We start from the raw sequence: 27,443 nt of genomic DNA on the forward strand, positions 1-27,443 counted from the left end.
ATGGTCTGTATGTGGATGAGGCTTCAACTAATCATCCAACCTGGAGAGACAGAAGGACAACAGCACCGTGGACAAACCGTGGAAATGTGAGGATTGTGGTAAAGGATTCAATTATCCATCCCAGTTGGAAACCCATCGACACGGTCACATTGGGGCTGGGAAAATGGAGAAACCATGGAAATGTGAGGATTGTGGTAAAGGATTCAATTATCCATACTTGCTGTAAAACCATAGACACAGTCACACTGGAGAGAGGCCATTCATCTGTTCTGTGTGTGGGAAAGGATTCACTACCTCATCCCACCTGCTGTTACACCAGCGAACTCACACTGAGGAGAGGCCGTTCAGCTGCTCCACCTGTGGAAAGGGGTTCTCGTGTTCATCCAACCTCAGTGCACATCAGCGAGTTCACACTGGGGAGAGATCGTTCACCTGCTCTGTGTGTGGGAAGGAGTTTGCTGGGCCATCCGGTCTTTGGTCACACCAGCGAATTCACACAGGAGAGAAGCCATTCACCTGTTCTGTGTGTGGTAAGAGATTCACTCTGTCATCTAACCTGCTGTCACACCAGTGAGTTCACACAGAGGAGAGACCGTTCAGCTGCACTTCCTGTGGAAAGAGGTTCCGGTCTTCATCCAACCTCAGCGCACACAAGCGAGTTCACACTGGGGAAAGGCCGTTCACCTCTTCCACATATGGGAGGGAATTCACCAATTCATCCGGCCTCCTGTCACATCAGCGAATTCACACTGAGGAGAAGCCATTTATTTGCACATACTGTGGAAAGAGTTTCAGGCAGTTGTCAATACTCACTGAACATCAACGCACTCACACTGGGGAGAGACCATTCACTTGCTCCATGTTTGGGAAGAGATTCACTCAGTCTGGCAGCCTGCATTTACACGAGCTCACCCACACTGGGGAGAGGCCATTCACCTGCTCTGTGTGTGGGAAGGGATACACTCGGTCATCCCACTTGCTGACACATCTGCAAGTTCACAATTGTCAGCAGGAGTTGGATTTTGCTATTACTGCAGCTGTTAATCACATCCAAGATTGATAGTCTGACAATATTTGGTTTGTTTCTGCTGACATTAACAATCACTACAACTGGCTGAAGTTTAATATTCTGAAATGTCACTGATTTTCAGGGCTGCTGTGTCCCTTTTTGAAAGCACCATCTGTGAGTTTTTTTAATTCAGGAACGATCAACAGGACCGGGCACTGCACTGGCAAAGATATTCATAGTAAGAGATTTAACAACACCAGGTTAAAGTCCAACAGGTTTATTTGGTAGCAAATGCCATTAGCTTTCGGAGCGCTGCTCCTTCATCAGATGGAGTGGAAATCTGCTCTCAAACAGGACACAGAGACACAAAATCAAGTTACAGAATACTGATTAGAATGCGAAGCTCTACAGCCAACCAGGTCTTAAGGATACAGACAATGTGAGTGGAGGGAGCATTAAGCACAGGTTAAAGAGATGGAGGGAGCATAAAGCACAGGTTAAAGAGATTTGTATTGTCTCCAGACAGGACAGCCAGTGAGATTTTGCAAGTCCAGGCAAGCTGTGGGGGTTTCTGATAGTGTGACATGAACCCAATATCCTGGTTGAGGCCGTCCTCATGTGTGCGGAACGTGGCTATCAGTTTCTGCTCAGCGACTCTGAGCTGTCGTGTGTCGTGAAGGCCGCCTTGGAGAACGCTTACCCGAAGATCAGAGGCTGAATGCCCGTGACCGCTGAAGTGCTCCCCCACAGGAAGAGAACAGTCTTGCCTGGTGATTGTCGAGCGGTGTTCATTCATCCGTCGTCGTAGCGTCTGCATGGTGCTGGCAGCTAATTAGTGGAAAGTATCACTCGTGTAACCACGACATAGTCACAGAATGAAACAGATTAGTGTTCCCTCTGTATTGTGCAGCCTTGTGATTGTGCTAAAGGCCATCACTTTCAGATCTGAAAAGTGCCTGGGTCAAGGTCAAATTACCCCAGAAAGGGAAAATTTCTCTCAAATCTGAAGCAACAGGCGAAGCAAATCATTTCACACTGAAACACATCTTCAACGTTGCGGTAGTTTGTTCAGTTACACACTTGGTGGTCACGTAAGTCTGGTTGTTGCATTCCTGAGCCTCATTGGAGGGATTCCTCACATGAGCCGAGTTTGAGGAGAGTATCTCTGGCCTCCAGTGATGCAGCCGCTGAATCTATTCCTGGAAAAAACACATTTGGAATATTGTGATAATGCTGTCTGAATCCATCAGGACAATTTTGTATTCAAGTGTGGGGGGGATAATGTTCACTGTTTTATATTCGGGTCAGGGGGATAATGTTCACTGTTTTATATTCAGGTCTGCGGGGAGAATGTTCACTACTTTATATTCGGGTCTGGGAGATAATGTTCACTGTCTGGGGTTTGTTAGCTCGGGTTGGTTCTGCCTACGGTGCATTCTCGGTTGTCAGAGCTCTCATTAAAAGCCCTGATTTCCAGTCAGTGACTGAGTTGTCTCTGATGGGATGGAGAATCAGAGTGGGGGTAATGTGCTCATGGACAGCGATGGGTTGGAATGAGTATAAAATAAACCCGGACTACACCAGGTAATTGTCAGAACATTAAAACAATCACAAAAAATCAGAGCACCATGTTGGAAAACAGAATTCTTTGGCTCAATCTTTGAACAATTTTGTTTGATTCAATATTTTGAGTGGCTTGTTGGATTGCTGGTTACTTTCTAACAGCAGCTCAGCACCATCATTTTGACCATAAACTCGGCCCTGGTGACTGCTGCATTTTTCCAGCACCTTCTGTTTTAATTTTAAGTGGAACCTTAATATCTGCTTAGTACACAGGCCAATTTATCTTTCTAGGGGTGAGTGTGTCTGAGAGGTATGCAACTGGAAAACATTTTCCATTCACCTCCTGCATTGTTGCAGTATATATACATTGTTCTCACTCTGCCAGCAGGGCTGTGGGATTAACTGGACAGATCTTAAAGACAGGCCGACTGGGCAGGATGAGCCAAATGGTTTCCATCTGTGATGTATCATTTCATAAAACAGAATATTCAGCATCAGGAGAAAGAAAGTGAAAGAAACCAGTCTCTGTGGGATTTACCCAACCAGTATGAGCACCTTCAGGAGAGCAAAGAGAGGGGAGGAAACCAGTGGGAAAAGGTTTAAAAACTCGGGGTATTCCCACAGGAGAGCACTGGTTTAAATCAATTTTAGAAATGGAGAATGGCAGCGCACAAATTCCGAGGAATGCATTTTTTAAAACTATTTGATCTTAATTGCACAAGATATTTTTCTATTATTGTCTTTGACAATGACGCCGTTAATTCCCAGGTGCCCTTGCGGGTATGAAAGTGTGCTATTCATTCCACAGGAGCCCATTGCGCAGGCGCGCTGCTCTATCTGGAGCGTGCGCAGTGTCATTTTGCTCGGAGCCCTGTGAGTGCGGGAGCCGCTTTTTTCAGCGGGTGAGTCGGTGGGGCTGCGGGAGAAATCGAGCCGGGAGTCGGGGTCGGGAGGGAGCTCTGGCTTCACAAACACCCGCTGTAGGCCGCACGGCCCGAATAAGACCCTGCAGGTCCCGGGTTTACAGCTCCCAGGCTTTAATCTCTGGAAGAAGTTTAACACCAGGTTAAAGTCCAACAGGTTTATTTGGTTGCAAAAGCCACACAAGCCACACTACCAAATAAACCTGTTGGACTTTAACCTGGTGTTGTTAAACTTCTTACTGTCTTTACCCCGCCCAACGCCGGCATCTCCACATCATGACTTTAATCTCGGGAAGAAGTTAATCTCGGGAAGAAGTTTAACAACACCAGGTTAAAGTCCAACAGGTTTATTTGGTAGCAAAAGCCTCACAAGCTTTCGGAGCCCCAAGCCCCTTCTTCAGGTGAGTGGGAATTCTGCTCACAAACAGGACATATAAAGACACAAACTCAATTTCCATGAATAATGGTTGGAATGCGAATACTTACAGCTAATCAAGTCTTTAAGATACAAACAATGTGAGTGGAGAGAGCATCAAGACAGGCTAAAGAGATGTGTATTGTCTCTAGACAGGACAGCCAGTGAAACTCTGCAGGTCCAGGCAGGCTGTGGGGATTACAAATAGTGTGACATGAACCCAATATCCCGGTTGAGGCCGTCCTCATGTGTGCGGAACTTGGCTATCAGTTTCTGCTCAGCGACTCTGCGCCGTCGTGTTTCGTGAAGGCCGCCTTGGAGAATGCTTAGCCGAAGATCAGAGGCTGAATGCCCGTGACCGCTGAAGGTTAAACAGGTTCGAGAGGGAAAATCACTCTGGACAGGAAAGAGTTTTTCAAAGTGATCCGTGCTGGATTCAGACTGACACCAAACACTTTGACTGGATCCAGAGGAATGAGATCCAAAGAGACCGTTACCTCCAGCTGCAGAGATCAGCTTCATCCATCCGAGTGTCTGATCCGGGACCAGTAAACCATTCCGGGGAGACTGTCACCGACAGAGCTCAGTATCCCGATCCGTTGTCGGTACACTTCTTTGCAGTAATCCGTTCTGTTCAGTATGACGATGGCCCCTCCTTTGCTGGTTTGATGACAATGTTGCGGTTGGATTTGAGAGCGTAAATGGCGTTGCGTTGTGCTTGGGTGATGCTCGGGGCTGTCTTGTGAGTGCGGCTGATGAATTTGGTGTTGACGCAGTGAAGAAGTCTTGTTTGAACCTGTGCATGAAGATGTTGGCATATTGAGGTGCGAATTTGGTCCCCATGGCTGTTCCATATGTCTGGATGAAGAATTGGTTGTTGAAGGTGAAGATATTGTGGTCCAGGATGAAGCGGATGAGTTGTAAAATTGCATCTGAAAACTGGCAGTTGTCGGTGTTGAGTACTGAGGCCGTTGCAGTGATGCTATCGTCGTGAGGGATGCTGGTGTAGAGTGCCGAGACATGCATTGTGACGAGGAGTGCTCCTGGTTCAACTGCTCCATGTGTGCTGAGTTTCTGTAGGAAGTCCGTAGTGTCGCGACAAAAGCTGGGGGTTCTTTGTACAATGGGTTTCAGGATGCCCTCGACATAGCCGGAGAGGTTCTCGCACAGGGTCCCATTGCCCGATACGATGGGACGGCCGGGTGTGTTTGCCTTGTGTATCTTTGGGAGGCAGTAGAGATCTCCAACACGGGGAGTACGTGGGATGAGAGCACGGAGGGTGCTCTGAAGGTCCGGATCAAAGGTCTTGATCAGAGTGTTGAGTTGACGGGTGTGTTCTTTGGTTGGATCTGTGGGTAACTGTCTGTAGTGTTCCTCGTTGTTTAGTTGTCGGTACACTTCTTTGCAGCAATCCATTCTGTTCAGTATGACGATGGCCCCTCCTTTGTCTGCTGGTTTGATGACAATGTTGCGGTTGGACTTGAGAGCGCGGATGGTGTTGCGTTGTGCTTGGGTGGCGTTCGGGGCTGTCTTATGAGTGCGGCTGATGAATTTGGTGTTGACGCACCTCCTGATGGCTTGGGCATACATGTCAAGTCGAGGGCAGTGGCCTTCCGGAGGAGTCCAATTCGACTCTTTCCTCTTCGGATGCACTGCGGATCTCTCTGTCGGCTGTTCCGGTTCATTGGCTGTCTCATTGTGTTTGCTGATGGCCTCTTGGGGTTTGTGGAAGAACTCCCACAGCCTCATTCGCCTGATGAATTCCTCTGTGTCTGCTGTGAGACTGATGGGGTCTATTTTGGTGGTGGGGCAAAAATTAAGCCCTCGGCTGAGAACTTCGATTTCATCTGGTTGAAGTGTGTAGTCGGACAAGTTGACAATGGACTTCCCTGCAGTGGTAATGTTTTCTACTGTGGTACCGGGGGAGGCTTGGTTGCTGCTGGTGGTGATGCCGAGTTTCTCAAGTTTCCTGTTCTTGGTGAGCATGTAGATGGTGTAGTTCCTTTGTCTCGTCTGCTTGGCAGAGTTTCGCAGCTGGTCTGCATCCTGAGCGCAAGTTGAGAATATGGATTCTCTCTTGGTTTCCAGACTGCGGCGTTTGCTGTAGAGCTGGTGTATGAGGTGTTTGAGGAGTGTGAGAGAGGTGCGACGGCAAAGTGTCTCAGCGTAGTCTGTGTTATAGGTTGACCTGAGTGGGTTCGTGATCTGTCGTCCTTTCAGTATCTTGCTTGCTTTCTTGCATCTTTGTAGAAGATCATTTAATCTCGGGAACAGGCCCCGGTTATCAGCCGCCATCTTGTTTCAGCGGGGAAGGAGAGCGCATGCGCTGCTGTCTGTGACGGGTCACGATGGACGTGGTTTCAGGGGCTGGTTCAGAACCTCTGTCTTCAGATGGACAATAGGTAGCAGGGCGCATGTGCAGCTATCCAAGAACATCGGAGTAAGGACATAAGAATTCGCAACAGGAGCCCGTCATTCGGCCCATCGAGCCTGCTGCATCATTCAATAAGATCATGTCTACTTTGCTCCCCCCACCCCGTCCATACCCTTGACTTTCTTGTGGATCAAAACCTCAGCTTTGAATATATTCAATGACCTGCCTCCAATCCTCACTGGTGAAGACAGAGTTCCAAAGATCAACAACCCGCTGAGAGAAAAGATCTCTCTTCATCTTCATCTTAAATTTGAGATCCTTTATTTTTACTTTATTTCCACACCAGAGGAAACATCCTCTCAGCATCGACCTTGTCAAGCGCCTTATATCATATGAATCACAGAATCCCTACAGTGCAGAAGGAGGCCATTTGGCCCATCGAGTCTGCACAGACCACAATCCCACCCAGGCCCCATCCCCATTTGACACTAGGGTCAATTTAGCATCGCCAATCCACCTAACCCGCACATCTTTGAACTGCGGGAGGAAACCGGAACACCTGGAGGAAACCCACACAGATATGGGGAGAATGTGCAAACTCCATCCAGACAGTGACCCAAGGCCGGAATTGAACCTGGGACACTGGCGCTGTGAGGCAGCAGTGCTAGCCATCATGCCGCCCTTAAATTCCCAGATGTTTTATTAAGATTACTTCTCGGTCTTCTAAACTCCAAAGAGTACAGGCCCCAGCTGCTCAACCTGAAAGATAAAACTCCTCATTTCAGGAATCAACCAACTGGATCTTCCCTGAACTGCCTCCACTGCAATTCTATCCCAGCTAAAGTAATTCTGTGCCAGGTTAAAGGAGGAGGGAATGTCTTGAAGTTCTGTTCTGGACAGATGCTGATGGATTTTGGAAACTCCTTTTACAGGGGGTTAGAAGGGAAAGATTTACTCACAGCAAACTCAGACCAAAAGAAATGTTTGTCTGTCTTGAATTTCTAACCTTGAATTACACCTATAACATTCCTCATTTACAGGGAGAAGATTTGAAGATTGCAACATTTTTCCCGGACACCAATCTCGCTGAGATCTTTTCAGCTGCAGCAAATTTTAAAATGTGAAAACAGTGAAATTGTTTTGAGGTGAGTGTTAGTGAGCATTAATTTAAATTCAGAGCATGCTCTGATTCCATGGATCTCGGGCTATTGTGACTCCTTTACCATGGATGGGCAGGCAATGGTGCAGTGATAGTAATACAGGGATCCAGGGCAATGCACTGTGAACCCTGGGTTCGAATCCCACAATGGCAAATGTTGAAATTTGAATTCAGTAAAAATCTAGAATTAGAAGTCCATTGATGACAATTGTTGTAAAAATCCATCTGATTTAATAATGTCCTTTAAAGAAGGGAATTACCACATCCCCCAGCAATGCAAGCCACTCAGTTCAAGGACAATGAGTTATGGGCAATAGATGCTGATGCAGCCAGCACATAGAGTCAGAGAGCAATACAGCATGGAAACAGGCCCTTGGGCCCAACTGATCCATGCCAACCATGGTGCCCTCCCAGCTAGTCCCAATTGCCCATGTTTGGCTCATATCCCTCTAATCCTTTCCAATTCATGTACTTATCCAAATGCTTTTTAAATGTTTAAACCTGCTGTTTGAACCTGCCTCAACCACTTTCTCTGGCAGCTCATTCCATGTACACACCACCCTCTGCATGAAGAAGTTGCCCCTCAGGTCCCTTTTAATCTTTCCCCTCTCACCTTAAACCTATGCCCTCTAGTTTTCAGTTCCCCTACCCTGGCAAAAAGACAATGTGGGTTCATCCTATCTATGCCCCTCATTATTTAACACACCTCAATATGGTCACCCCCATATTCTCCTACGTTCGAAGGAATAAATCCCTAGCCTGTCCAACCTCTCGCGATCACTCGGCAACATCCTCATAAATCTTCTTTGCACTCTTTCCAGTTTATCAATGTCTTTCCTATTACAGGGTTACAAAAACTGTACACAATACTCCAAGTGCAGCCTCACCAACGACTCATACAACTATAACACCCAACTCCTATACTCAGGATCATTGAACATATTCCAGTTAGACAGATCTTTGACTGACAAGGGTGTCAAGGGTTATGGGGAACAGACAAGAAGATGGAGCAAAAGCTAAGATGTGGGGGGATTTCTTCACTCAAGGATGTGGTGAAGATTTGGAATTCCCAACCCCTGAGGACAGTGAAGCCTCAGTCATCAACTATTTTCAAGAGAGAGATTGATTGGTTTCTAGATATTGAAGATATCAAGGGATATGGGTTTAGTGTGGGGAGAATGATGCTGAGGTAGATGAACGAATTATCTCATTGAATAGTTTAAAAGAATCGATGGGCCAAATGGCCGACTGCAGCTCCTATTTGTTATGGTCTCTGTGTCCAGGGCAGGAAGCAGTGAGCATGGATCTGTTAATCAGCCTCAATCAGCACCTTCAGGAGAATTGGGAGGGTGAATATTAGATACAGCAGAGTGAGAATGGAGGGAGAGTGTGTGGAATGGAGATTTACAGCTTTTTGGGACTGAAATAGGAAAGAATGTTCCATAGAAACTAGAATTGTCTGTTCTGAATTTCTATCCTGTACTGACACTGATGACTTTTGTAAATTCATTTTACAGGATATTGAAAGAGGAATCACAGGCCGAAATCTCAAATGTCATGTCAGATCTGACAGTCATATTCCATGGGAGCTGAATATCATCAGCCATTGAATCTAGAAGGAGAAATGATTGTCCAGTTTGTCGATTTGAAAAGAGTTCGACCATCAGTGTGACTGGAAAAGCACCAACACACGGCCACACTGGAGTGAGAGTGTTCTAGTGCTTGGACTAAAGAGCTTTAACCAGTTACACAGCCTGAATAAATATCACACCATTCACAGCGGGGAGAGACTGTAATCTTGTTCTATGTGTGGACGAGGCTTTAAGTGATTGTCCACCCAAGACAGAGGTCAGGACACCTGCACCATGGAGATACCATGGAAATGTGGGGACTGTGGGAAGAGATACAGATCCCCATCACAGCTGGAAACTCATCGGCGCAGCCACACTGGGGACAAACCATTCACTTGCTCTCAGTGTGGGGAGGGATTCAGTCATTTATCCAGCCTGCGGACACACCAGCGAGTTCACACTGGGGAGAGACCGTTCACCTGCCCTCAGTGTGGGAAGGGATTCACTTGTTCATCCCACCTGCGGAGGCACCAGCGAGTTCACACGGTGGAGAGACCATTTACATGTCCTCAGTGTGGGAAGGGATTCACTTGTTCATCCCACCTGCAGACACACCAGCGAGTTCACACTGGGGAGAGGCCATTCAGCTGCTCTCATTGTGGGAAGGGATTCACTCAGTTATCCAACCTGCGGAAACACCAGCGAGTTCACACTGGGGAGACGCCATTCAGCTGCTCTCAGTGTGGGGAGGGATTCACTTGTTCATCCAGTCTGCGGAGGCACCAGCGAGTTCACACCGGGGAGAGACCATTCACCTGCTCTGATTGTGGCAAGGGATTCAGTCAATCATCCAACCTGGTAAAGCACCAGCGAATTCACACTGGGGACAGGCCATTCACCTGCTCCGTGTGTGGGAAGGGATTCACTCAGTCACCTCACCTGCTGAAACACCATCATGTTCACGAGTGACTGCAAGGACTGAATTTTGCTGTTAATCACATCGAGGTCCCAACCATTTTCATTGGTGTCTGTTTCTGCTGATGTTAATAAACCCGAGCCCAGTTGTAAGATTTGTATTGTGGATTGTCTTGTCTGAGTCCTGAACTCGTAAATAAAAACAAGAAGTGCTGTAAAAACTCAGCAGGTCTGACAGCATCTCTGGAGAGAGAAACAGAGCGAATGTTTTGACACAGAAGAAGAGTCACATTCAACTGGAAACATTAACTGTTCCTGTCTTTACAGATACTCATGATGTGGAGATGCCGGCGTTGGACTGGGGTAAACACAGTAAGAAGTTTAACAACACCAGGTTAAAGTCCAACAGGTTTATTTATTGGTGTGGCTTTTGCTACCAAATAAACCTGTTGGACTTTAACCTGGTGTTGTTAAACTTCTTACTGTGTTTACAGATTTTTTAATTTTTGTTTATACTTTTCCAATTCAATCAAATCAAGTCCAATTCAGAGTCTCAACAAGTTGAGAGATCTCAGATCCAGGCTGACAAGACAGGGCGAGCGACCAAACCACCCTGTCCTGGGCCTGATCTACATGAGCCAAGCTGATTGGAGAAGGGGGAGGTTCCTCTTCCAAGACTTGAGCTCATTTGCATCTTAGCCAAAAGGCCGAGATGCCGCTTTAAAAAATTGCTTCATATGAAACATATGAAGCTTCAGTGTAACCTAATGACCTCAACCAAGTGCGGCCGACCATGGGCTGCTGACCATACTACACTTGATCTTAGCCAAAAGGCCGAGAAGCGACTGTAAGAAGTCTCAAATATTCTGTCTGGAGACAATACACATTTCTTTAACTGTGCTTAATGTTCCCTCCACCCACATTGTCTGTACATTTAAGACCTGGCTGGCTGTAGGATTTGCATTCTAATCAGTATTCTGCAACTTGATTTTGTCTGTTTGCACTGTTTGAGAGCACATTTCCACTCCATCTGACGAAGGAGCAGTGCTCCGAAAGCTTATGGTATTTGCTGCCAAATAAACCTGTTGGACTTTAACCTGGTGTTGTGAGACTTCTTACCGTGTTCACCCCAGTCCAACGCCGGCATCTCCACATCTTTACAGATACTGTCAGACTTACTGAGATTTTGCAGCAACTTCTGCTTTTAGAATGACGGTGAATGCTGGATACATGAATCAGAGATTAGTGTAAAACTGGGATCTGCTCCTAAATCAAAGTGAAACAGCAGGTTAAAGTTTCCAGTCTGAAAAGTACTATGGTTATTATACTATATCTACCATTTTAAGGCTGGTTTTAACTCATTTAAAATAAACCTATTTAAAATATATTTGTTAAAGTCAGTATTAAAATACGAGTTGGATGAGTTCACAGGAGCCTGTTAACCGCTGGGACAATTATTCAACAAACATTGGATCTCCAGATAGAGAAGAAGCTGCAGTTTGTTTGCAGGAATTCCCTGTTTTATTGATGTGTGTGTGTTAGACATCAGGATAACTAAAAATACACAAACCTGGACATCAATGGTGATCTGATTGACAGTTACTCTGGGAATCACTCCCACTGTGAAACTTCAGCACTGACACTGCTGAATGTTGTCGGCTCAGGGAGTGGGACCTCCAGGAGTGGACTGTAAAAAAGCTGGGTTTCAGTCTCCTGACTAATATATGGTGAGGAACCAGAAAAATCCTTACTGAGGAACTGCCTGGGGTTTTACCAGTGTAGGTTCAGGGGCGAATGATTCCTGACTCCCTGAAATGTCTGATATTGAACCCAGTTTGGAACAAGATTCATTCAGTTTCCAGGAGAATAGGGACAAATATCACCCACAACTGAGAGAGAGAAAAACAGCCACCTTGATCAATGACTTGGATGAAGCCAGAATTGATGATACAAAGATAGGTAGAAAAGCAAGTTGTGAGGTTATTACAAAAAATCTGTAAGGGACACAGATAAGTTACCTGAATGGACAGAAAAATGGCAGATGGAGGATAGTGCGGGAAAGTGGGAGCTTTTCCACTTTGGCGGGAAGAATAGAGAAGCAAAAAATTGTTTAAATATAGAGAAACTGAAGAATACTGCCGTAGAGAGGAATCTGGGTGTCCTTGTACATGAATCGTGAAAAAATAGGATGAAGGTACAGCAAGTAAAGAAGGCGGCAAATGGAGTGTTGGACTTTACTGCAAGGGGGTGGAGTTTGAAAAAGGGAACTTGCTGCACCTACACAGGACATTGCTGAGATAGCAGCTGGAATACTGTGTACGGTTCTGGTCTCCCTACTTATGGAATGACATGCTTTCATTGGAATGAGTTCAGAGAAAGTTCACCAGGCCCATTCCTAAGATGAAGGTGTTGTCTTTTGAGGAAAGGTTGTGAAGGTGTATGGGAGAATTCTCCCATCCCACCCACCACAGGAATCGTAGCAGGCTGGGGGGTCCTTTGACCTCAGGGGGGATTCTCCAGTTTTGGGGAAGTGATCCCACAGAATCCAACTCGTTGTCTTTTGGGGAAAGGTTGCACCTATACTCATTAGGTTTGGAAGAATGAGCAGTGAACATTCTGAAACCTATAAGATTCTCATGGGCAGTTGACAGGCGAGAGGCCAAGAGGATGATTCATGAAGCAGTCTTGAACTTGGTGCCACAGATCTACAAGGAAGCCAAGGGTATTGTTTTAGCCCTTACAGACACCAATACTTTATCCTCAGTTTTAGTCAGGTTAGTCAGAGGTTTAGTCAGGTGTGGTGAAAGCTTCAACCAACCATCTGGCCTTTTGGAACATAATTTGCAGTCACAGGGAGATGCCATGGAAATGTGGGGATTGTGGGAAGAACATAAGAACTAGGAGCAGGAGTAGGCCATCTGGCCCCTCGAGCCTCATGGCTGATCTTTTTATGGACTCAGCTCCACTTACCCGCCCGCTCACCATAACCTTTAATTCCTTTACTGTTCAAAAATGTATCTATCCTTGCCTTAAAAACATTCAATGAGGTAGCCCCCACTGCTTCACTGGGCAGGGAATTCCACAGATTCACAACTCTTTGTGTGAAGAAGTTCCTCCTCAACTCAGTCCTAAATCTGCTTCCCCTTACTTTGAAGCTATGCCCCCTAGTTCTAGTTTCACCCGCCAGTCGAAACAACTTCCCTGCTTATCTATTCCCTTCATAATCTTATATAAGATCTCCCCTCATTCTTCTGAATTCCAATGAGTATAGCCCCAGTCTACTCAGTCTCTCCTCATAAGCTAACCTCCTCAACTCCGGAATCAACCTCATGAATCTCCTCTGCACCCCCTCCAGTGCCAGTATATCCTTTCTCAAGTAAGGAGACCAAAACTGTACACAGTACTCCAAGTGTGGCCTCACCAACTGCAACATAATCTCGCTGTTTTAAAACTCCATCCCTCTTGCAATGAAGGACAAAATTCCATTTACCTTCTTAATTACCTGCTGCACCTGCAAACCAACTCCTTGAGATTCCTGCATAAGGACACCCAGGTCTCTCTGCACAGCAGCAAGCTGCAATTTTTTACCATTTATATAAGAGTCCATTTTGCTGTTATTCCTACCAAAATGGATGACCTCACATTTACCAACATTGTACTCCATCTGCCAGACCCTCGCCCACTCACTTAGATTATCTATATCCCTTTGCAGACTTTCAGCATCCTCTGCACACTTTGCTCTTCCACCCATCTTAATATCTTCTGCGAATTCTGACACACTACACTTGGTCCACAACTCCAAATCATCTATGTAAATCGTGAACATAAGAACATAAGAAATAGGAGTAGGCCATCTAGCCCCTGAAGCCTGCTCCGCCATTCAATCAGATCATCGCTGATCTGACAGTGGTTTCAGTTCCACTTACCCGCCCGCTCCCCATAACCCTTAATGGTTAAACATCTATCTGTCTGTGACTTAAACACATTAACAAGGTAGCCTCTACTGCTTCATTGGGCAGAGAATTCCAAAGATTCACTACCCTCTGGGAGAAGAAGTTCCTCCTCAACTCTGTTCTAAATTGACTCCCCCGTATTTTGAGGCTATGCCCCCTGGTTCTTGTTTCCATTGTAAGTGGAAATAACATCGCTGCTTCTACCTGTCTAGCCCCTTCATTCTCTTATATGTCTCTATAAGATCTCCCCTCAACCTTCTAAACTCCAATGAGTACAGGCCCAGTCTACTCAATCTCTCCTCATAAGCTAACCCCCTCATCTCCGGAATCAACATGGTGAACCTTCTCTGTACGCCCTCCAAAGCTAATATATCCTTTCTTAAATAAGGGGACCAAAATTGTACACAGTACTCTAGGTGCGACCTCACCAGTACCCTGTAAAGTTGCAGCATGACCTCCCTGCTTTTATACTCCATCCCTCTCGCGATAAAGGCCAACATTCCATTTGCCTTCTTGATTATCTGCTGCACCTGCTTCATGCACAAGGACCCCCAGGTCCCTCTGCACAGTAGTGATCCCAATTGCGGTCCCAACACTGATCCCTGAGGCACACCACTAGTCACTGATCGCCAACCAGAAAAACACCCATTTACCCCCACTCTTTGCTTTCTGTTAGTTAACCAATCCTCTATCCATGCTAATACATTACCCGTAACACTGTGCACCTTTATCTTATGCAGCAGTCTTTGGTGCGGCAACTTGTCAAATGCCTCCTGGAAATCCAGATACACCACATCCACAGGTTCCCCATTGTCCACTGCACATGAAATGTTCTCAAAGAATTCCACCAAATTAGTCAAACATGACCTGTCCTTCATGAACCCATGCTGTGTCTTACCAATGGGACAATTTATATCCAGATGTCTCGCTATTTCTTCCTTGATGATAGATTCAAGCATTTTCCCTGCTACAGAAGTTAAGCTAACCGGCCTATGGTTACCTGCCTTTTGTCATCTTTTTCAAACAGTGGTGTCACATTTGCTGTTTTCAATCTGCGGGAACCACCCCAGAGTCCAGCGAGTTTTGGTAAATTACCGCTAGTGCATTTGCTATTTCTCCCGCCATCACTTTTAGTAACCTGGGATGCATTCCATCAGGGCCAGGAGACTTGTCTACCTTTAGCACCATTAACTTGCCCAACACTACCTCTTTCGTGATAATGAGAGTTTCTAGGTTCTCACCTGCCATAGCCTTCCTGTCATCAATTTTTGGCATGTTATTTGTGTCTTCCACTGTGAAGACTGACACAAAATACCTGTTCAATGCCTCAGCCATTTTCTCATTTCCAGTTATTACATCCCCCTTCTCGTCCTCTAAAGGACCAATGTTTACTTTCGCCACTCTTTTTCATTTTATATATTTGTAGAAACTTTTGCTTTCTGTTTTTATATTCTGAGCTAGTTTACTCTCATAATCCATCTTACCTTTCTTTATAGCTTTTTTCGTGGCTTTCTGCTGACCTTTAAAGATTTCCCGATCCTCTCGGTTCCCACTTATCTTTGCCACTTTGTATGCATTTTCTTTCAATTTGATACCTCCTTTATTTCCTTCGATATCAATGGCTGGTTATCTCTTTTTCTACAGTCTTCTTTATCACTGGTATATACTTTTGCTGAGCACTGTGAAAGATTGCTTTGAAAATCCTCCACTGTTCCTCAATTGTCCCACCAGAAAGTTTTTGTCCCAGTCTACCTGAGCCAACTCCTCCTTCATCCCTTTATAGTCTCCTTAGTTTAAGTACAAGACACTGGTTTTGGATTTTACCTTCTCACGCTCCATCTGTATTTTAAATTCAACCAAGGAAGGAATTCAATTACCCATCACTGCTGGAAACTCATTGACGCAGTCACACTGGGGAGAGGCCATTCATCTGTCCCCAGTGTGGGAAGGGATTTGCTCACTCACCTACTCTGCTGAGACACCAGCAAATTCACACTGGGACGAGGCCATTCAACTGCTCTTGTGTAGGAAGGGGTTCAGTTGGTCATCCAGTCTCCTGACACACCAGCGAGTTCACACCGCGGAGAAGCCATTCACCTGCTCCCGGTGTGAGAAGAGATTCGCTGGACTCATTCAACCTAGCAATACACTGGCGAACTCACAAAGAGGAGAGGCCATTCACCTGCTCCCAGTGTGGGAAGGGATTTAATAGTCATCCAAACGAGCAGTACACCAGCGAGTTCACACTGGAGAGAGGCCTTTTACCTACTGTGTGTGTGTGGCAAGAGATTCATTGACTCATCCAGCCTAGCAATACACCAGCGAATTCACAAAGGGGAGAGGCCATTCACTTGCTCCCGGTGTGGGAAGGGATATGTTACCTCATCCACTCTTCTGAGACACCAGTGAATTCACAAGGAACTATTGTGATTGTATTTTCCTGTTGAGCATATTCAGACTAAACCATGTTCCTTTGGGTCTGTTTCTGCTGAATTGAAAAATAACTTCAGCTCTGTTTAGGTGTTCATATAGTTGGTCTGAGAAGAGGAGGATTTGGGGTCAGGAAACTTGTACAAAGCATCAGATTATCTGAACAGCAGAGAATTTTGTACATGGAAGGAAACAACTCCATTCTCAATCACATTAGGGAGAAGCCATGCAACTGTGGAGACTGAAGTGATTGGTGGACCATTTTTTATGGTTTTCTAATTCAGCACATTTCTATTTTTATTAGTTTACTATCATATTATGGTGAGCACTGCTGCCTCACAGCGCCAAGGACTCGGGTTTGATTCCTGGCTTGGGTCACTGTCTGTGTGGAGTTTGCACGTTCTCCCCGTGTCTGCATGGGTTTCCTCCGATGCTCCAGTTTCCTCCCAGTCGGAAAGACATGCTGGTTCGGTGCATCGGCTATGCTAAATTCTCCCTCCTGTGTATCCGAATAGGAGCCGGAGTGTGGCAACTCGGGGATTTTCAGGAACTTCATTGCTGTGTTAATGTAAGCCTACTTGTGACACTAATCAATAAACTTAAACTATTTTACATGTAGCTGCACTGTATCTTTCCAGTCAGAGTCATTACAGCTCAGAAGGAATGCATTGGGTTTCTCAAACCTATTTGACTCTTTGTAGACGAGTTACACGGCCTGAAAAAAACATCACAACATGCAGCGTGGGGAGAAACCGTAGACATGTTCTGTGTGTGGACGGAGCTTCAACCTGGAGAGATACAAGGACTCTGGCACCACAGAGAAACTGTGGAAATGGGAGGATTGTGGGAAGGGATTCAATTCCCCATCTGCACTGAAAACTCATCAATGCAGTCACACTGGGGTAGAGGCTGTTCAGTCGTGCTGACTGTGGGAAGAGATTCACTCAGTCATCTGCTCTGCAGAAACAGCAAGTTCACACTGGAGAGAGACCATTCACCTGCTCTGAGTTTGGGAAAGGATTCACTGAGGCATCATCTGTGGAGACACCAGAGAGTTCATCTTGGTGAGAGGCCATTTACTGGCACTCAGTGTGGGAGCAAAAGAATGATTCAACCCCTGTTGAGACATTATGGCAATCACTCAGATTAGACCCATTATCTGCTCCAACTCTGGGTGTTAACTAAATTATTTGAGATTAAATATATACAAATGGAGGGCATTGATTGGATGAGTGCAAATAAAGAGACACTGTCACAGAGTGGAGTTGGGAGGTATGTACTTGTAATGTTTTACTCTGCAAATAAATCTATTCCAAATAAAGGTTAGCTTCAGTTTCTTCCTTCACCATAACGCTGTCAGGATTATAACATGGTAACAGGGAATGTTTGTCTCATGGTGAATTTTAAAAACTAAAGGAAAGTATATTTCAGGCAGGAGCTGACAATCCCAGTAGCTTTTGTGAGAAATGGTTGAAAGGCAGTGGGAATTGTCAGGGTCTGATTCCCCGCTGATGTTCTTGAAGTCTGAACCACACGATCAATGTAAGAATGAAGTGGAGATGTGGACACGGGTTACATCCCTACTAAGGAGAAAACAAGGTCTGGCCTTGGCACTGTCACTTCTTGACAAAAAGATCAGAAGCAAAGTATTTTGTGAGCTGGATGTCCATCAGTTGGATACTGATGAAGGTTTGAATCTTTTATAAAGATTCATTGAGATTTACAAGATAGATGATCTATTGGATGCCTATGAAGCATGATTGGATTTTGACAAGTTTCGTGTGAGGGTGAAAGCATCTTTAGTGCGTCTGGATATCGCAACAAAAGACAGGATTGGAACAGCGCTAATAGGTGATTGAACGCCAGCAATGACTGGGGAACTATTAACAGGTGTTTCAGGTCTGAATGAAAACATCATCATGTGATAAACTTTCACAGTGAGACACAACACAGAGAATTCTGAGGCTGAACACAATGATGATGGATATCACTCTGAAGGAATTGGAATATCATAAGGAATTTGGTCCAGTGATGAGTGTGTTAGTCACAGACTCAGTCACCTGTTCTGTGTTTGATACATACAAGCATATGAGTTAGGAGCAAGCATTGGCCACTCAGCCCCTCGAGTCTGCTCTGTCATTCAGTAAGATAATGGCTGATCTGATTGTAACCTCAACCCCACATTCCCACTTACCCCGTTAATCTTTCACCCCCTTGATAATCAAGAATCTATCTCACTCTGCCTTCAAAATATTCAAAGGTGATTCTTACAGCAACTTTTGAGGAAGAGTTCCAGGAACTCTCAACCCTGTGAAAAAAATCTTTCCTCATCTCTGCTTTAAATGAACTTATTTTAAACAGTGAGCCCTCATTCTAGATTCTCCTACTCGAGGAAACATGCCCTCCACATCCACCCTGTCAAAATGCCTCAGGATCTTATATGGTTCAGTCAAGTTGCTTCTTACTCTTCTAAACTCCAGGGGACAAAACCCTCACCTGTCTAACCTTGCCTCATAATCCCATTCCACAGTGGCTGCACCTCGACAGTGTGTGGATCAGATTGAAGATGTTACCCAGATTCACCTCATGGTGAAGAGCCACACAAGGTTAAGGAGTATGAAAGGTTTCCAGTTGGTGATATCAATAGATTGAAGCCACTAAAGAGAGTGTTGATTCGATGTAAAGTAGCTGGAGTCAGCACTCCAGGACTGGTGTAGTCTGGTGTGTCTGACAGTGAACCTCCTCAGTTTAATGTTGAGTGAATCTTCCATGAAAAAGGCACAAATGCAACTGGACATGGAACAAGGTATGATTGTTTTATTTGGAAAGTCAGTAGATCTGCAGTTTACTCAATCAGGACATTATCGTATCCTCTTAACAAAACCTGATGTTTCTAATCCTCGGGTTCGAGAAGGATTCATGGCATCAGGTGAAGAGAATCAGAAAAAAATTACAAATTGTCTTAAAGCGACACAATTTGCTCGTCCTATCTAACAAAGATTAAAAATCCTGCTAAAAGATGCAGGGCTGGTTGATGAAGAGTATACGAGACTCAGAACAGATTAGTACAAAGTATCGGACAATGCCATTACATCCTTGGCTCATGAAGAAGTTGCTGTGCATCTAAAGGTATGAGACAAAGACAGAATTATTTTCATTCTACACTTTATCGATATGGTAACCCAACTTAGTCTTTCTCCAATCATACATGGTAAGGACAAAAGGATGATTCTAGAACAAGTCATTGAGAAGTGGATAGGGACTGGACCTGGGGCACCAGCGAGGTTTCTGACTGATAATGGAGGGGAATTTGTTAATGATGAGTTTGGAGAAGTGTGAAAACATGAACATTCTGGTCAGGAACACGGCAGCTGAAAGTCCTTTCAGTGATGGACTCTGTGAAAGGAATCACACGGTGATCGATGAAATGCTGCAGAAAATCTCAGCTGATCAGCCAAACTGCAAGTTGATAACTGCACTGGCCTGGACGGTTCATGTAAAGAATTCACTTCAGATGGTTGGAGGGTATAATCCTTGTCAATTGGTTTGGGAGAAATCCCAAATTACCCTCTGTGCCGGGTGATAAACCTTCTGCTTTTGAAGGGATGACAATTAGCACAATTTTTATTCATTTATTATCGAATTGTTTCACTAAAATAATTGCTCGAGCTAAGAAATTGTGGATCCTAGAAGAGCGGTGTCTTATAATGTAATACTTTGTACAAAATAAAGAACATCATATTTTTCTTCTACGATTTGTTTTGAAATATTGTTGTGTGAGTTGTTACAATTCGGGTTGGAAACATTATCGTTTCAAGAGAAATTTAAACACCCAGCGATTAACTGAAAAGATTACATCAGAAGATTGCAGGTTTTTAAACAAAAACAAACTTTATATATAAAACAAAAGAAATATTAAAAACCAGCATGATCAATTATATTTTATGAAGATTTATGCTGTAAACTCAGTTCTACTTTTCGATCCCTCTTTAGTTCTGAAGAGTCACGTGGACTCAAAACATGAACTCTATTTTCACTCACCACAGATGTTGTCAGACCGACTGAGTTTTTGCAGTATTTTTCAGCTTTTGTTTCTACTTTTTACACCCCCCCCCACCCCACCCCAACAAAAGAGTTCCCTTATATTTAACAACATAGAAACATCGAAACTAGAGGCAGGAGTAGGTCATTTGGCCCTTTGAACCTGCTCCACCATTTATTGTGACCATGGCTGATCATCGACTTCAATATCCTGATCCCTCCCTGCCTCCCTATCCCTTGACCCTTTTAGACCCAAGAGCTAGATCTAATTTCTTCTTGAAGGTTCATTCACTTCTGTTCCAGGAACCATCCCAAAGGAATGTCAAAGCTCTCCAAGATTCACTTCAATTCTCCTCACTTTTCCAGCTATTCTCCAAGCTCCAAGATTTTATGGGGGTCCTTCCATTAGCTTTTGATGAAACAACTCTCCAACTTTCCATTAAGACCTCAAAACTGTGGCCTTCTCAGTTCAAGCATGGGCTTCACTGTGTTCTTCCTGAGGGATTTAAACATTGGGAACACCTCTGATTCCTAATGACCTTCTCGGCTCCTGGTCCCACAGCTGACGGTTTCCAAGCTAACTGCAGACTGCCTGCTTTCTGTGAGAAACACCCAAAATTCCAACCAAGCTCCACCCTGAATCACTTATCCCCATGGTAACAGAGACCAATTGGGATGTCCAATAGATGTTTAAATTAATTAACTTGTAATTTCAAAACCAAACATGTAACCCTGAGGTCTGCCTGATGAGTTCCCCTCTGTAACAAAGGCAGGACGATAAGTGTCAGACGCAATGGCCCTCATTTTACCGGCACGCTCGCCGAGGCTAGCAGAATGGCATTCTCCATTGCCCTCGGGCACGATCTTACGAGCCTCGGGCGGGCGGGCGTGCCGGTAAAATTCCGGCAATGTCTCCAGGTCTCCTGCTAAAAGAGGCTGAGCCCAGCCCCCTTTTTACAGCATTAGCTGCTGTACTTTGCTCAATAAGAGCTTAAATGTCCCAAATCTTGCGTTAATTATGCTACTTCCAGCTGATTTGAAAATGTGATTTTCAGTATCTACAATAATCAAATATCCCGTGGTTGTTTTTTCTGAATCAAATTACTGGCAATCTTCTTGAATGAACATGTCAAAACTGAGGGAATTCCCTCTGTGTATTTAATTAGAAATGTCTCACTGTGACTCAAAAAGAGGAAGAGTCCAGCTGCCCTTTTACAGTTCTTATCCTTCCAGCTTTGACTCCTTAAATCAACATGGGCCACATCTTGTGATTGCAAAGTCCCTTAGGGTGTTTTTAGCAGATTCTCAACCCAGATTTTTCATTTAAAACTAATTCTCAAGCTCAAAGTTAATTTGTAAAACAGGAATGATTAGATAGACACAAACCTCTTCCTCAGGAAGAAATGAAAATGTATCACCATCTAAATATCCTATTTAGAATATTACAATTTTCTGTACATATTAATAACAGCCATGATCATATTGAATGGCGGAGCAGCTCAAAGAGCATCAGCCCACTGGAAGCAAAGTCATGAGATTGGTCAGTCCAGCAGAAAGAAACCCTCCGACCGTCCCACTTTGGGGAGGCGATGGCCTAGTGGTATTATCGCTAGACTATTAATCCAGAAACGCAGCTAATGTTCTGGGGACATGGGTTCGAATCCCACCACGGCAGATGGTGGAATTTGACTAAAAAATATCTGGAATTAAGAATCTACTGATGACCATGAAACCGTTGTCGATGGTCAGCGTTCTTGAGGGAAGGAAATTTGCCATCCTTACCTGGTCTGGCCTATATGTGATTCCAGAGCCACAGCAATGTGACTGACACTCAACTGCCCTCTCGAGAGAAACTAGGGATGGGCAATAAACGCTGACCAGCGACACCCATGTCCCACGAATGAATAATAAAACTGTCAGAGTGAACATGGTTCAGTTCTGGATGTGAATAACAGCAGCAATAACAGCAGTCCCTGTAATCACTTGTGAACTCGCTGGTATCTGAACAGATTGGATAACTGAGTGAATGCCATCCTGCACAGACCCAGTGAATGGTCTCTCCCCAGCATAAGACACTGGTGTGTCATAAGGTTGGATGAATCAATGATTGCTTTCTCACTCAGCTGAACAGCCTCTCCCTACTGTGAACTCGCTGGTGTGTCTGCAAGTGAGATAATCGATTAAATCTCATCTCACACTCTGGACAGCTGAATGGCCTCTCCCCTGTGTGAACTCGCTCGTGTCTCAGCAGGTCAGATGAAGTAGTGAATGCTTTCCCACACTCAGAGCAGGTGAACGGTCTCTCCCTGGTGTGAACTCGCTGGTGTATCTGTAGGTTGTAGGAGAGAGAGAATCCCTTTCCACATTCAGAGCAGGTGAATGGCCTCTCCCCAGTGTGAACTCGCTGGTGTGTCTGCAACTGAGATAACCGACTGAAACTCATCACACACTTGGAGCAGGTAAATGGCCTCTCCCCACTGTGAATTCGCTGGTGTATCCGGAGGTTGGAAGAGCGAGAGAATCCCTTTCCACACTGTGAACAGATGAACGGCCTCTCCCCTGTGTGAACCCGCTGGTGTGTCATTAAGTCGGATGAAGTAGTAAATCCCTTTGCACACTTAGTGCAGGTGAATGGTCTCTCCCCAGTGTGACTGCGCCGATGAATTTCCAGCTCCGAGGGGAATCTGAATCCCTTCCCACAATGTCCACATTTCCACAGTTTCTCCATGGTGCCAGTGTCCTTGTATCTCTCCAGGTTTGCTGATTAGTTGCGGTTGGTGTGTGTGTATGTGTTACACCAATGTTTAAAATCTTTTGAAGCAGATAAAAGAGAGAAATATTTCTCCTGGACTCAAATGCCGATAATATTCTGGTACCAATAATCGAACAATTCTGTTAATTCTTCACTTGACGTTTCCTTTGAGATTTCAATCTGTAAATCCTTCCCTCCATTATCCTGTAAAAGGAGTTGACAAAAGTCATCACCGTCAGTACTGGATAGAAATTCAGAACAGATAATTCTGAATATAACTGGACTAAAAACATGTGGTATACAATGCTGCATTTCTTAATTAGATAGGTGATGGGAAGGAGATTTGAGAAAACTATATTTACTCCAAATTTTAAAAGCAATCTTTCTGAATTGTAATGTCTCTTTGACTGGAACTATATAACATAACTACATGCTATAATTACAAGAATAAAACAATGAATCTTATTACCAAAACATAAATATACCAAATATATGAACACAAGATATATCTCTGTTGTGACTAATCTAAAAAGTAAACAAATTTCCAGAAAGTTCCAATGGAATACTGAAGGACAAGGTTTCACATTTTAAAAAATACTTTACAAATCAATCTAAAACCAGCATCACTAAATCATGCAGAGAGAAACACTATTTGAATGCACAAGATAAATTACACTTTAAAAAGCTCAGACAATAAAAACAGGTTTCACAAAATCACAAACATTTCCCCCTCAGTATATTTGGCTCTAATTCCAGTTACAGAACTCTCTGTAATTCCCAGGGGGAGAAAGAAAGTGTTTTACTCACAGATGTTGTCCAGAGGATGAAGTTTGAGTCTGTGTGTGAGGTTTGAGTCTGTGTGTGAAGTTTGAGTGTGTGTGTGAAGTTTGAGTGTGTGGTGAAGTTTGAGTCTGTGTGTGAAGTTTGAGTCTGTGTGTGAAGTTTGAGTCTGTGGTGAAGTTTGAGTCTGTGGTGAAGTTTGAGTCTGTGGTGAAGTTTGAGTCTGTGTGTGAAGTTTGAGTCTGTGGTCAAGCTACAAACAGAAGCTGTTCTGTTTCAAATCAAACTGCGGGACTTGGAAGAAAATGATGGGAAGAGATTTTGCAAAGTCCCCTCCCCCACTCCCTCAGCTGGCAGCCCAGCACGCAGGCGCAGAGAGCGCTGCTGAGCCGAGCTGTCCGGAGCAGGCGCAGAGAGCGCTGCTCAGCCGAGCTGTCCGGAGCAGGCGCAGAGAGCGCTGCTGAGCCGAGCTGTCCGGGGCAGGCGCAGAGAGCGCTGCTGAGCCGAGCTGTCCGGAGCAGGCGCAGTGCGGCTGCCACCAGCGGTCGCTCTCGATCTCTTTTTGGAGCAGCAGCCGCCGTAGAAAGAGGGGGGAGGGGGAGATCACCGAGCGGCTTCTCGCTCTGGCCGGAGCCGCCAGCCGGTTGCCCGGAAACCTTGGCTCGAGGAGGTGTAGGGGGAGGGGAACAATAGGTGGGGGCGGGACTCCCGTGTCCGCGCGCCCAGGCCTGCGCACTGGAACCCGAGGATGTCACTGCCGGTGCAGACTGATTCCTATTGGCTGATATAGGCAGGCCTCCATTGACGTCACAATGCAAAAGTTTGTTGATGATTTTCAGAGTGAAACTTCCTCCTCTGGACAACATCTGGGAGGAAATCAATGTTTCCCCCTTTCCATTTCTTTTCTCATTCTGGGGGAAATTGGGGACTTGCAGCAACTGAAGGGAGAGGAAGTGAATTTAGGGAGGCTGCAGACTGGAACTATTACAGACGAACATCGGGCATTAGGAGCAGGACGAGACCCAGGTATATTTTTCTTTCTCTCTCAAAGATATTGACATCTTTTGACTCCCTCAGGATGTCGCACCTATTTATCTGGCTAATAGGATAGCCTCTTACCTAATGTTCACAATTAAAGGGGGAGTTTTCCCAGGAGAAGGCTGTTTAAATGAACAGTAAATTCGCTTGGGACAGAGATATGTTTAATGTAGTTATATGGTACGTGCTATGTTATTTATGATTCCCTATTTCTTGTCTTGATATATAAAAGGCACTGTGTCAACGTTACCCTATTTCCACTGATGGAGACATTACAACATAGAAGGAATCCATTTGGCAACTCAAATCCATGCCAACCCTCTTTGGAGCAATTCAGCCAGTCCCATTCCCCCTCTATATTCCCATTCCCCTGAGTTTCACATCACAATGGAACGGATGAGAATTCCAGATGAGCTGAGTTTGGGTGGAGCCGGGCGATGTCACTGAGATGGAAATAGTGATGATGATGTGGACATGTGGCTGGAACCTCATCTTGGGGTGAAATATTTCACCGGGGTTGTGAACAGCCTGGTTCAGGTCAGACATGTTGCCAGCAAGAGGGATAGAGTTGTTGGCGAGCAAGTGGAGCTTGGAGAGGGGACTGAAGACAGTGGGTTCAGTCTTCCCAGTATTTATATGAAATAAATTTCTGTTCGTTTAGTACTGGAAGTCAGATAAGTCAGGAAGGTGTGTGGGTTGGAGGAACTCGGAGGTGATGGTGTTTATATCCATCTGCTATCTTGGTGGAGTTGAGGGTTTGTGAGATTCTGTCAAAGTTCTTGTCAAGTTGTAGATGTATAAAATCCCTTGCCTTCACCTCAGCCACTCCTACTTCTCTCTATCTCCTCCCAAAGTCCTGTGTAGACCCAGGCTGTGTGGCAGGTTTCATTCCCTGAAGGACAATCAGCGAACCAGTTGGGTTTGTGTGACAATCCAGCTGCTTTCCTCACGGCAGCTCCACAAATTACCAGATGCATTCAGCTCAATTTCACAACCCACCGTTGTGTTTTTGTGGGTTCTTTCTCACTCACTTTTTTCTGTTTTAAATCAATTTCACAGGGGTTTACAAGAGGAAGATTTGCAGTTGAGAAACTGAAACAAAATATGATATCAGAACCTGATGGAGTCGGTCAATTTATTGTAACCTGAATATCATTGTATTTTGAAATTGGAAGAAAAAAGCACCACTCACAGTGGGGAGAAACTGTACATGTGTTCTGTTTGTGGACAAGACTTCAACCAATCATCTGGCCTTTGGGAACATAATTGCAGTCACAACAGGGAGATGGCATGGAAGTGTGAGGATTGTGGGAAGGAATTCAATTACCCATCCCTGCTGGAAACTCATCGACGCAGTCACACTGGGGAGAGGCCATTCACCTGCTCCCAGTGTGGGAAGGGATTCACTCAGTTATCCAGCTTACATATACACCAGAGGACTCATGCTGAGGAGAGGCCGTTCACCTGCTCCCAATGTGGGAAGGGATTCAATCAGTCATCCAACTTAGCAATACACCAGCGTGTTCACACTGGGGAGAAACCGTTCAGCTGCTCTGACTGTGGGAAGGGATTTTCTCACTCATCCACTCTGCTGATACACCAGCGAACTCACACTCAGGAGAGGCCATTCACTTGCTCCCAGTGTGGGAAGGGATTTGCTGACTCGTCTACTTTGTTGAAACACCAGCGAGTTCACACTGGGGAGAGGCCATTCACCTGTTCCCAGTGTGGAAAGGGATTTGCTCAGTCAGCCACCTTGTTCACACACCAGCGAATTCACACTGGGGAGAGGCCATTCACCTGCTCTGTGTGTGGGAAAGGATTCAGTCGGTCATCAACTCTGCTGACACACCAGCGAGTTCACACTGGGGAGAAACCATTCATCTGCTCTGTGTGTGGGAAAGGCTTCAATCACTCATCCAACCTCGCAACACATGAGCGAATCCACACAGAGGAGAGGCCATTCATCTGCTCTGTGTGTGAGAAGGGATTCAATCAGTCGTCTAAACTAGCAATACATCAGCGGGTTCACACTGGGGAGAGGCCATTCACCTGCTTGCAGTGTGGGAAGGGATACGTTACCTCATCGAATCTTCTGACGCACCAGCGAATTCACAACGAACTATTGTGATTGGATTTAAAATTAGGGAGAAACCATGAAAATGTACAGACTGTGAGGAGAGTTTCAGATACCTGTCAGAGCTGTTTGAAGATGGAGGGTTTCTACAGGCTGCTCTAAGACTTGTCTTCTCTCTGAAAGCTTCAGGAGTCTATACTCATTATAGCAAGTATATTTATGGTCTCTAACTGTAACTGAAGTGGGATCTACATCTCTGAGGAATGTTGCATATTTGGAACTGAAATTGTGCTAAATTAAAAATTAAAGTTGTTTCCTTTCACTGTTAAATATTGTTCAACTGTTAATAGTTAAGCTGCTTCATTTTTTGGAATTATATTTAAGCTGTTATTAAATAAAGTTTGTTTGACCATGAAAGATTCCTAATTTGTCAGTGGAATTAC

At 45.0% G+C, this 27,443-nt stretch overlaps 1 protein-coding gene across 1 annotated transcript; it reads left to right on the plus strand.

The window, feature by feature from the left end:
* On the plus strand, window positions 1-27,099 carry LOC144482720 (uncharacterized). The gene is made up of 4 exons (XM_078201560.1): window positions 1-7; window positions 576-682; window positions 9,324-9,974; window positions 26,086-27,099. Exons 1-4 carry the CDS (start codon window positions 1-3, stop codon window positions 27,052-27,054), a joined length of 1,734 nt encoding a protein of 577 aa, XP_078057686.1. The 3' UTR covers window positions 27,055-27,099.
* The last annotated feature ends 344 nt before the right edge of the window (window positions 27,100-27,443 follow it).

Source organism: Mustelus asterias, unplaced genomic scaffold (genome assembly GCF_964213995.1).
Source record: "Mustelus asterias unplaced genomic scaffold, sMusAst1.hap1.1 HAP1_SCAFFOLD_42, whole genome shotgun sequence".
In the NCBI taxonomy this organism is placed as follows: domain Eukaryota; kingdom Metazoa; phylum Chordata; class Chondrichthyes; order Carcharhiniformes; family Triakidae; genus Mustelus; species Mustelus asterias.

What these genes read in the sequence shown, in the direction of transcription:
- LOC144482720 (XM_078201560.1), top strand. An exon ending in ACACTGGGGAAAGGCCGTTC is followed by an intron (nt 683 to 9,323) that starts ACCTCTTCCACA and finishes GAGATACCATGG; the next exon opens with AAATGTGGGGACTGTGGGAA. An exon ending in TGCTGAAACACCATCATGTT is followed by an intron (nt 9,975 to 26,085) that starts CACGAGTGACTG and finishes TATCATTGTATT; the next exon opens with TTGAAATTGGAAGAAAAAAG.